This window comes from Paroedura picta, chromosome 1 (assembly GCF_049243985.1).
Source record: "Paroedura picta isolate Pp20150507F chromosome 1, Ppicta_v3.0, whole genome shotgun sequence".
NCBI lineage: Eukaryota > Metazoa > Chordata > Lepidosauria > Squamata > Gekkonidae > Paroedura > Paroedura picta.
Window position 1 is genome coordinate 121,874,542 of NC_135369.1, and position 12,223 is coordinate 121,886,764.

Genomic DNA, 12,223 nt, shown 5'->3' on the forward strand with positions numbered 1-12,223 from the left:
ATGATAAGATAAAATAGCCAGAAGGTTTTAATGTGCTCTGAAAATGCACGTTTTAGGCATTGCACAGACTGTCTCTTAATTTGCAAAGCAATAAATAACTAAATTATTCAACAATGCAGATTAAACAGGACTGTTTATTTTGTTGTGTGTGTTAACAGCAATTTCTCACTAGCAATACCATTTATTTTCTGTGGCTTCTCTATGCTTCTTGTCACAGAGTAGAATGCAAAGAAGTAGCCATGTTATTCTCTTATACTAAAATAAAATAATTATTTAAATACTTGGGGCAAAGCCCATTACATTCAGGAATACAGTGGGCGCTAGATTGGGGGAGGGGGTGGAAAAACTCTGTGGATGGCCTTTCCCTCCCCCCAGGCCCTAGAAAGGCTGCAGGCAGCTGTTAGGGAACTCACTGGCAGTGGCAGCTCTTACATGGCAGGGATCTGTGGCCTCCAAGCCTCAGAGGGAAGTGGAAGGAGAAGGGGGTGGGGGATAGTTGAAGGAAGAGGCACTCAGCGGTGGGGCAGCCACTCTGAGTGGGTGTTAAGTGCTGGCACTTAAGCCATGAGACACACTCCTCCTCCTAGGCCTTACCAGAAATATTAAGTGGAACAGATATTTTGGGGATGCTACTATATTTCAGCAATCTGAAAGCTAAGAAGAAACTCATATATTCAAGTAGTTCAGGCCATTCCACACACATTATCTTGTAGGGTTAGCAACCACCTGATGGTGATTGGAGTTCTCCAGGCATTACAACTGATCCCCAGATTACAGAGAAAATGGCAATTTCAGAGGGAGGGTGGACTCAATGAGATCACATTCCAGCTAAACTCCTTCCTCTACCCTCCCACCAAATCTTCAGGAATTTCCCAACTCAGGTAGCAATCCTAGCTATTTGCCCAACTCCAGGATGCAGTGCTATTATTATTTTTAATGAAATCTGTCCATTCAGAAGAAGAAGAGTTGGTTCTTATATGCCGCTTTTCCCTACCCGAAGGAGGCTCAAAGCGGCTTACAGTCGCCTTCCCATTCCTCTCCCCACAACCGACACCCTGTGGGGTGGGTGAGGCTGAGAGAGCCCTGATATCACTGCTCGGTCAGAACAGTTTTATCAGTGCCGTGACGAGCCCAAGGTCACCCAGATGACTGCATGTGGGGGAGTGCAGAATCGAACCCGGCATGCCAGATTAGAAGTCCGCACTCCTAACCACTACACCAAACTGGCTCTCTTCAGAGTACATAATGCATACATTCTTATTAATTTGTCATCAGCATAACAATATTTGATTACGTGTGTGTGCGTTTAAGCCGCCAGGCACCAGGGGAAGAAAATGGCTGCCAGGGAATCCTGTCAAAGAAAATGGTCAGAATATCCACATTTACACACTAGAGATGCCCACCTCTAGGGGAGACTTGGAGATCCCGTATAATTATACCTCATCTCCAGACTACAGAGATCAGTTCCCTCAGTTAAAGGTGATGCTTTGAAGGGTGGATTCTATGGCATTGTACCCCAATCTGGTCCCTGCCCCTCCCTGACGCCATCACCAAATCTCCATGAGTTCCCCAACCTCGATCTGGCAAACTTACACCCCACATCTTCTACCAGTGGGAGGGGGCTGGTGACCCTATTACCACCCACACAGCAGTACTCAGTTTTCCAAAATTTCAGAGTAAAACTGGGGAAATCCCTGGAGGCACACAAATGCACCACAATGCTATAGAGCAGTGATCCGCAACCTTTCTAAGGCTGTGGACCTGCGGTAGTGGGTAGGGCGATCGCACAGCCACACATGCACAGTAGGTCTGCAAATGCACATTTGCGCCATGTGTGACCGCAAACGTGCATGTGTGGCACTTCCACGCATGCATGAAACTGCTGCGCATGCGTGTTTGCGGCCGCGCATGGTGCAAACATGCATGCGTGGCCCTGCTTCCCTCTCCCCCCCAAAAAATGAAGCTTGCTGGGCCGCAAGCTAATCGGCTGCTTTTGACTCCGATTTGCTTGCGGTCTGGGGAGTTTCTTACTGTGGGGGGGCGGGGAGAGGGAGCCGCGGCCCGGTGCCAGGGCCTTCCACCGCTATAGAGAAACTGAGGAGGGAAATCTACTTACCAAAGAGATTGAACTCAGGGCTGATAACCCATGTGGAGGACCCCAAGGAGAGAAATTAGGCAAAAATGAGGAGAAAGGAACCAAAATGGATGGTAGCTGAATGAAACTTAAGGAAGAGGAGAGAGAAATGGAAATGAGTCAAAAAGAGCCTAATCAGAGAAGGAGACAGAAGCTGACTCTTGAGCCACCGGTTCCAAGTTTTAAATAATGATTGTAACCCTCTCTCTTTCTCTTTTTTCCTAGCATGCAAGTGTGGAGGAGGACCTTGTGACAGACGAACAGGGCAATGCCTAGCAGAACCACCGATGCCTCCTCCAGGCACAGATTGTCCAGTTATCAGTAAGGACGCAATTATACTTGCTAAATTACCACCATCCTCCAGTGCTAGCATCCCATCACTGAGCACCTTTTTCTTGTAGGGCATAAACTGAGGAATAGAACTGGGGACTGTACGTTTTTCCTCTAAACCCCCCACTCGCAGAAAAAATTACCCTGTCCTGCCAGTATTGAACATATATCAAAGAGGCCACAATGACATTTGGTAGATGGGTACAACATTACAGCCAGGACAGCCAGTTTAGGTCAGGAGTAAAGGGAAGACTTCAACTCCTCCTTGTCCAGCCCACTCTGAGGTTTTCTCATCATCTGAGGGACAAATCGTAGCTGTTTTACTCCCAACTTCTGAATTTCCTCATGGTCCATTTGTTGTCTTTCCATGTACTCCTTATCATTTCTCCATGGTTTCTCAAACCACCTTGGATCCACAGGACCCACTGAAAAACAGCCTCATGGGAAAGCTCAGACCGTTTCTGCACTGAAGATTCACCCATCCACAATTTCATGATGATTCCTGTTTTTAAAGTTCAGGATCCCTCCCTGGACCACTTTCGAGCTCTGCATTGGGATCCTTTGCCCCCTTTCCCATCTTTTTGCTCTCAAATTTGGGCCCTCGTTTGTTTCCAAACTGAAGCCGAGAGACAGGAAGTAAAAACTTCATGGCAGCCTTTTTATAACTTGTCCATCTTTGTCATGTGACAAAAACATGCAATCAAATGCCAGAGCATTTTGTTGCCTTTGAACAACCCTTAGACAAAACCTCAATTCTATTCACACAGTGAGACAGACACTTTAATTGACAATATTGATAAATTTAGAACAAGCTACATAATACATCTATTGGTGCTTAGGTCAGAACAAGGAGTAGTCAATGTAATCAGTACTGAAAGCCAAATCCAGGGCTTCGCTTGAGACTGGATTAACTAAGGATTGGATTTGGAACCCTTTCCAAGTAGTAGGATGTGTAAGGAATATTAAATAAGACATTCTTTTAAGACTGTAGTTTCCTTGCAATTATTCTTGATGATGCAATCACAAAATATATTTAGGAATATAGAGAGGAAATTCAAAATCATGGGATGGATCCTCTGCTACTCTAAATACAGAGGAAACCTTTACAGGGTAGAATGAAGAACTTCCACAGGAAGACTCTGTGCTAAGTTGAGCAGAGGGGTAGATCCCTACCACAGTATACCCCTCTTTTTAACTATGATTTCATTTTAGAAATCAATAAGTACATTATAAATAAGAAGCCTTTTTTCTGTATGTATAATGTATACCTAACTGTAAACGGTCATGACTGGGGAAGGCACTGGCAAACCACCCCGTATTGAGTCTGCCATGAAAACGCTAGAGGGCGTCACCCCAAGGGTCAGACATGACTCGGTGCTTGCACAGGGGATACCTTTACCTTTACCTTAACTGTCACCAAATAACAAAACACACAAGAAGAAACTTAAAAATAAATGCATGCCAAGCCTGACAACCAAAAATGAAACCAATTATTTTATCTATGAAATCACTGTTTAACAACTTGAACAGTTATTCTTTTGCAGCCAGTGGGCTAGATCCAGCACAAAATTTCTGCTTGCACTAGAGATCTGGCAGAAACAGACTCAATAAAATCATACACAGTAGCCATGATCTTGTATCCCTTAGGCTATGATTACTGTTTGCATCTGGGGCTAATTCCCACTTTCACAAAGAATCAGGCCCAGTCTGAGATGGCCCCAGGCCTGGCTTGACTCAGACCCTCAGAGTTTACTGCTGATAAAAAGAAAGACTCCCAGCTGTTAAGAGACCTATGTATCTGGGTAATATCTCCAAATACCCACATATACACCCTATGTATGTGTGGAAATCCATCTGTAGAGGACATAAAAATTTGTTTATATGGAGCAACAAAAAGTTTCATAGAATGTATAGAACGCAAAAATAGTATTGTAATATATATATTTTAAAATTTCAACATAAGTACAATTTGCCAGGTACCCCAAGATGTCCCTCCAAAAGTGGGACAATCTGGTCACCTTACTATCTGTTATCAGATGTCAACCCCTATATCTCATATAGGGTGGCACTTTTATTTATTATTTATTTATTTATTATATTTCTATACCGCCCTCCCCGGAGGCTCAGGGCGGTTTACATTAAACTTATAAACAATACATGAAAGAGTCTTCATTAATAATCATACAGTAATAACAGTGGTTGTAACAGTATAACGGTATAGTAAACAGAATAACAATAACAGTACAACAGTGCAACCGTGCAATGGCACAACAGGTCCAGAACACTCTGGTGGAGTTCTGGCTGCCAGGAAGATCCAAGCCAAAGCATTTTTACAGGAGTCTCCACCTTGATACACCATTTTCCCCCTCTTATTATAACTCAGTAGCCCATGTTTACAATTTTATGTAGGCAATATTGGAGAGAAATATTGTTTTATTTGTATTTGTACCATATTGTTTTAATTGTGCTTTGTAATGGCCTTTGGCTGTATACAATAAATGTTATCGTATCATATGTATCAAAAAGTAGATTTGCTAAGCTGCAGGTAAGAATTGAAAAGAGCCAGTTGTGCTTAAACTTTTCCTTCACAAGTATACGGGATACTATATTTGCTTTAGACAAGATGCAGTAAGAACAGTTGTGCAAGGCAGTGGTGTAACTGAACTGACCTTTCCATTGAAAGCAATTTAGTGGTAATAATGGACCATCTGGCCAATGGGGGCACAGAGCAATCTTGGGAGAGAAAAGAGATGAAGACACCATTTCAAGAAACCAAGTTTGGTTCTTCACCCTCAAACCAGAGCAGGAGCAAAGAGAGGAACGGCCATGGGTGCAAGACTCCCTCCATGCCATCCCTGAAAACATTAGATGTGCTCTAGTATTAAAAAATAATGTCTGATCGCATTACAATTCCAAAGTCACAAAATAACAAACTCCCCCACCTGCTGCCATGTTGGGTCAGCACCTTTCCTTCTTTCTATTTTTTCTTGGTTTAAGTGAGATTGGAGAGAGTCGGCACATGTGCGTGTGGGAGGGTAATGGCATGATAAAATAGCCCATGACAGTTTTGACTGTACTTCTTTTTCTCAGCTCTCTTGGCCCCTCCAGAGTTGATAATGGCAATAGATCATTAAAATACTATTGCCCTTGGAGATCCAGTAATTTTCAATTTTTAACCCCCCCCCCAAAAAAAAAACATACCCTCAGGTACTGTGGAGTGGAAATGGCTGCCAAGGAAGCTGAGGTACCAATGTGTGGGGGACCTTCAAACATTCTTATGTTCCATCAACATGGTGCACAAAAGTGATTTGACCACAACCTTTTCAAGAAGAGAGTTGGAAAAAAAATGACCCTAGCCCCTGCCTGATGGAATGAGCTCCTGGAGGAGTTATGGGCCTTGCAGGAATTAAGGCAGTTCTGCAGGGTCTGTAAGATAGAGCTCTTCCAGCAGGCTGTTGGTTGAGGCCATGCTGAGGCCATCCCTCCTCCTCTGAGGCCCCCCATATTCCATACATCTAACAACTCCTTTTATCAGGTGTTAGTAGTTGGGGAATTAGTTGGGGAGTGAGAGGTGGAATGAGGGTAATTCTTATCGCTTTAATATATTATGTTTGTTGATTTTAAACTAGTATCCAGAACTGGGATGTTAGCTGCCACAAGCCAGCTGTGCCTATAAATACAATGAGACAGACAGACAGACAGACAGACAGACAGACTGTAGTGTAGTCTGCACAGAGCTTTTTACCCATTCCCAGTCCAAATAAATCCCTGTTGTCTACACCGAATTCGATTTCCATTTTGATTTTGGATGCTTTAAATCTTCCATCTGCATGATTGATTTGGAGTGACACTACCTTTCCCCCACAATATCCAGAAATGGATATAACCCTTGATATTCAAAAAATTGGCATCAGTAAATGTGCAGATCTCTGTTTTTTGCAAATTAACTTCCTACCTCGTGCCTCCAATCCTGACGTAGCAAAGCAGTCTTCTCTGATTAGTCAAGGCATCAATTCAAAGACTTCTTGGATCACGGTTACAAGGCTTGTCTTAAAGTGACTGCACTCCAGAAGCCCTAACTTCTCTCAGCAGAGACTTGCCTCTTGGATTTATTCCCCCTCTTCTGCTGTCTCCAGTCCTATCCCCCCACCCCCACCCCCCAGTATTCAAGAAAAAAAGTGGCTCCTGTTGCTCTTGGCTCCCCTCCCTGCTCTGAGCTTTGCTAATCAAATACAGAACAGTTTCTGTTTCAATTGGGGGGGGGGGATAAAGGAAGACCCGAGTTCAAATTGATCTGAATTCAGCAGGATCCACAATTGAAAAAACAAAGTAAGTGCAGAAACAACCTGTAACAAAGCAAAGTAGGAGGGAGAACAGAAAGTGGACAACTAGGGGACAATATTATGTGGTTGTTTAAATAAAACATTCCAGTCAGTTTACCAAATCTCCAAATGAAAGCAATCTTAATTTCATATTTATCTTAACAACTAGGAAAACTAGTAGAAACTTACATTTTTATTTTGAAAAGAGTTTTACTGTTTTTAATATGATTATGAGCCCTAGTTGGTTGACCCCACAAGATTGAGAAACAAATGACCACAATTTAATTTAATTCCAGGCTGTGACAAATGCATTTGGGATTTGACTGATGATATCAGTTTGGCAGTTCAATCCACTGAAGAAAGCAAAGACGTTCTGCTGAGCATTTCCACTGGGGTTGCTGCTCACAAACACCTGCATGATATGAACTCCACTGCTTTCACCCTCAAGGTACAGGTCATTCCATTTGCTTATCTTTTTGCTTTTGTTTTATCACTAATAGTTCACACAGATGTTTTAAATTACCAGATTACTGAACATGTAGGTTTGTTGCCACCCACCACTGTTGAACCTTGGTCAGCCCTTGCACATCTGGAGTGGAGGAAAGGGGTTCCATGTCAGCCTTCTTCCTCTCATCAGCATGGGGCAGAGTAGTGCTACTTCAACCCCTGGAGGCTTATCACTTACCTGTCCTCTGTTCCCTGTACCAAAGCCTCGGCACTGAGAGCCTTCATGCTGAGATGCGCCATTCATTTACCATGGGTGCCATTCCTTAAACCCAGGCGAATACTCCCTGTCTATCTTGCAGCATGACCACATATCAGCACAAAGGAAAATTCCTACTGGAGGCCAAGCACACCACATATGCAGTGTTAAATCATTTGGACCAGTGTTCTGAGTCCCAGAAGGACCTGCCGCAGAACCTTCAGGTCTGCTAAATATGAGAATTCTGCAGCCAAGTGCATTCGATCACTGACAGGGCACTGACACAGGAAGCCTCCCTCATCCTGGTGTCCTGAAATGTGAGCTACTTTTTGCTGCAAAATCCAGCCAGGCGGTGTGAATGTGGTCTCCAAGTCCCAGGTAGATGTCAGTGCATGAGCTTGCAGCCTCCCCAGCTCCTCCAGTACACAATACCCTGCCCCTTGACCAGCACTGACCAGCACTGGCAGCACCACGAACATCCATCCTGGAACAATTCAGAGGAAAAAACTGAAATCAGACTCCCAACCGTATTTTGAGCTGTTGAACACCAGCCCCAGACCTATGGTCTACTGTGGGAAGCCCTCCTAATGTTCCTGAGAGGCAGCCAGAAGGCAGCAAGCATATGACCCATACAATTCCCCTGAATGACATTTGTGATAAGGCTGGGAACCATGGCAGAATGAACCTTTATCACCTCTTCTGATCTGTGTTAGAAACCCACAATGTGACCATGCATCCCCCAAGCACAGCACACCACGCCCCCCTGCTAGACAGGTGACTGAAGTGGTGCATGCCCCCTTGGCCTGCTCTGGGTGCTTGGACCCTTCTGGGTCTTCCTAAACCACCAGTGCATCTCACCATCTCGCACAGTCTGTTCTGTCTCTTGGGCGAATGGCCACCTATTGTCGCACTACAACCAAAGTCCTGATTTGCAAATGCATCTTCGCCATATCACAGCTATACATGGAAAAATCTCACATAATGCCACTTCCCAGAGGCGGCCAGCCACCCAAACTTGGGATGGGCTTACTGTGCACTGAATGCCTTCCCCAAGGCAACCACTGTGCATGAGGGTATAACACGACCCCATTGCACCACAGCCTTATTGTTGCTGCTCTGTTCATTTGTTTCTATGTTTCCGAATTTTATGCTTGGCTTGCTACCTGCAAGCTGCCATAATTACTCAAGGCAGAGTATGCAATGTTCCCAGACAGCATGCTGAGTTATAAAATAGGTCATCCAATTAATGACGTCTCCAAAAGCCCTGTGTCCCTGCAGCCAAGTCCCAATGTGCATTGCAATACCAGTGCCCGTAAATGGAAGGGGGATGTGAAACATACCACTCCCAGGGGTTGAGACTCCAGTTGCCAGGCTATGGGACTAGCCATTTTTGCCACGTGAAGTAATGCTGCCTGACCAAACCAGCCAGAGCAGGGCTCCTGAGCTAGTGGCTGCAGTGCCCATGTTTTTCCAGGATGTGCCACTCCGTAGTGCCATGTATCTTCCATGAATTCCCTAGTCCAACATTTTTGCCACCAGAGAAATAATCCCAGGCCAACTCACCCTCCATGCCTATACCACCCTGCCTTGTAGGCACAGACCCCTGATAGCCTCAAGAGGACTCGCCTGAAGATGAGGTGCCATGTGTATGCCTCACTGGGAAGCCAATGGTAGTACCTCTCCCTGTCTCTGAACTGAGGCTCTCCCCCTGCTGAAGGGCTCCTCTTGGGGTTTAGGCAGGGGTCTGACCTTACAACCATGCCTGGTCTGTCCTACTTATGCTGCTGGTGATGGAACCATGGACTTGTGCATTCCTAAAAAGAAGCACTCCAGGAGACATAACCCCACTTGGCTCAATTAGTACCCCTAATTGCCAAGTGGGGGAGAGTTCACGTCCCAAAGTAGCTGCCAGCCTCCACAGGCAGGAGGCACACTCTGGTCCCATTCTACAATGGACACTCTCACCTGTCAGCTCCAGCCTGGCCTGCCTTAACTTGAAAACCAGAGCTCAGGCCAGGGACTTCCCACGTGTCTATGGATCACCAAAAGGGGAAGGGCTTGAAGCTGACATCCCCTGGACTGGGCTCTCAGCCATCAGCCAGCTGTGCCTACTCAGACTGGTCACTGGACTCCCAGTAAACAAGGGGAAAAGTCTTTGACAGCCCAAGTGAGATGCCAGCCCCCCCCCCCCAGTCATAAAACAGCCCTGGTCCATGGGCCCTTCCCCCATAATGCTGCCATGTACTGAAACAGACCCTTGGTCCATAAAAATCATTATCACTGATCAGCCAGTGACTGTTCACCAAGCTGGGTTCTTGCACTTCAATTCCTGCCTATTTCTGGAGATGCTAGGGATGACTTGGGATCTGGTGCATGCCAAGCAGATGATCTGCCCATGGGCCCATAGCCCTGCCCAAATGGGGGAGGGCAGGTTTTTTCTGCTGCAGTCTGCTGGACCAACCTGAACCGTCACTGCCACAATGCTAGCCAGAACTGCCCCTGCAGGCAGAGCAATATAAGGGAACTTCAGGATCCACGCAGTGCCCATCATCTCCCTGCCATCTTCACTACTAATAGTGAGGCCAGTGGCATTGCCCACCTCCCCAGGACCTTTGGTCCCTACAGTTGCAGAGCTGTAGTGGTTTGGACTAGATGGCTCCTGGAGGTCCCTTCCATCTCTATGCTCTGGTGAAATTAATTGTCTTCCATCCCAGTGCCAGCTGGGGCCAGGTCTGCTCAACTTTATTTTATTTTTATTTATTTACCGACTCTGGTGAATGTGAGCTCCCCCCCCCCCAGTGTACTGGCTGATTAAATGTCAGGTAGTGAGTTAGGTCCAGGAGATCTGCCTCCAATGCCCGGTCCTGCCATGGACTTGCTAACTGCTCTGCATGCTCAACAATGCTGCAGAGAAGAAGAGTATCCCCTGTCTAAAAAGATAGTAAGTTTAGATTAAGGAAACTGGACTTGACTTAATTTTAGAGTTAGGTTACATTCATGTGTCCATTTGGGCTTATTTCTGTGTGTGCACTGCTTTTCTTTGAAAGAACTGCAGATGGGCAATGGGGGATGCTGCATCTAAATACTGAAGGCTTCTTCCATTTCTTCCATGCATGATGCCAGCAGAAAGCAATCCTGGTGACATTTTTTCTGTGGAATGGCATGCAAAGAGGTATGCAGGGAGAAATGTGTGGTATGGAAAGAGAAAACAAACCCCTAAAGGCCATGTTAAGTTTAGACAATAGTAATGATTCCCAGGGGATGTATGCAGTTTTGTTCAGTTCATCTGTTAATGGGAACGTAGAGCTGGGCTAGCAGTGGCTGGATTAGCTACCCCATGAGGTCCTTTCCAGCTTTTTGTCTCAATGATGTTCCCTAAGTGCTTTGTTACTGTATTCCTCTGTTCATGCTCCTTAAAATTTGCATTTTAAAGTAACTGATTTTCAAGTGAACTGAAGAGGCTTTGTTTTTTGTTTTACAATGGCAGGATAAGTTGTCAGAGAAGGATAATCAGTCTGCTCTGTGGACAAGCCAGACTGATAATGCCGAGAGAGAAATGACTGAGCTTCTTAAAGAAATCAACACACTTGATGAAAAGGTTTGGTTGTGATTTCTCTTTTTCCGAGTTTTTCCAAGGAAGCATCCTGGTACAAAGCTCTGTAAAACGTCTCTGGGGATTGCTGCAAAGTAAAAGCATACAAAACATGCCATATTATCTCACCTATGGGATTTTAGAGTACCAGCTAAAGCTACAAGGTAGCCAGCCTCAGAGACAGAGAGCACATCTAGTGTTTTCAAGGATGGTATGGAGGAAGCCTTGCACCTTGGTTTAAGGGTGAAGGACCAAACTTGGTTTCTTGGCATGGTGTCTTCATCTCTTTTCTCTCCCTGGATTGCTCTGTGCTCCCATTGCCCAGAGGGTCCATTTTTACTGTTGAATCGCTTTTGATGGAGAGGTCAGCAGTGCAGTTACACCATCGCCTTGCACAAATGTTCTGACTACATCTTGTCTAAAACAAATATAGTACCCTGTATACTAGTGAGAGAAAAGCTTAAGCAGAACTGGATCTGTTCAGTTCTTAACTGCAGCTTAGCAAATCTACTTTTTGATTTGCTACATGGGTCTCTTAACAGCTGGAAGTCTTCCCTTTTATCAGGAGTTATCTCTAAAGCGTCTTTAAAATTATTTAGCCACGTTCTGACTCGGGGATTCTAAATCCCTAAAGCATCAAGGTGCCCCCAGTATAGTTCAGATAATCACACTTACCATGGTTAACTTAATCAAACCTTCTTTTGCACAATGTATTAATTGAGTCACTGACACCAAGAAAAGACATTTGGCAGCAAGGAAGGGAAGAGCGAGGATTTTCTCAATGTTTTTAAGTAGCTATTTTTCAAATTGGTCCCAACTGACATTCTGCCCAAATGTGTTTGGACTTATGGAGTGGGAACATATGCAGTACCTCTGCCAGCTTCCAAATATCCTTTTTTGTAAAGCCCATTAGACTAGTTAAAGGTAAAGGTAAAGGTATCCCCTGTGCAAGCACCGAGTCATATCTGACCCTTGGGGTGACGCCCTCTAGCATTTTCATGGCAGACTCAATACGGGGTGGTTTGCCAGTGCCTTCCCCAGTCATGACCGTTTACCCCCCAGCAAGCTGGGTACTCATTTTACCGACCTCGGAAGGATGGAAGGCTGAGTCAACCTTGAGCCGGCTGCTGGGATTGAACTCC

General features: G+C 45.1%; 1 protein-coding gene across 1 annotated transcript in view; it reads left to right on the plus strand.

Annotated features, from left to right (window-relative positions):
- LAMA4 (laminin subunit alpha 4) overlaps positions 1 to 12,223 on the plus strand; it is a 117,118-nt gene that overhangs the window by 39,601 nt on the left and 65,294 nt on the right. Inside the window, exons 6-8 of the mRNA XM_077301695.1 lie at positions 2,360 to 2,455; positions 7,083 to 7,234; positions 10,977 to 11,087. Of these exons, the coding sequence (XP_077157810.1) occupies positions 2,360 to 2,455; positions 7,083 to 7,234; positions 10,977 to 11,087 (359 nt within the window). The remainder of the gene's footprint in view (positions 1 to 2,359; positions 2,456 to 7,082; positions 7,235 to 10,976; positions 11,088 to 12,223) is intronic.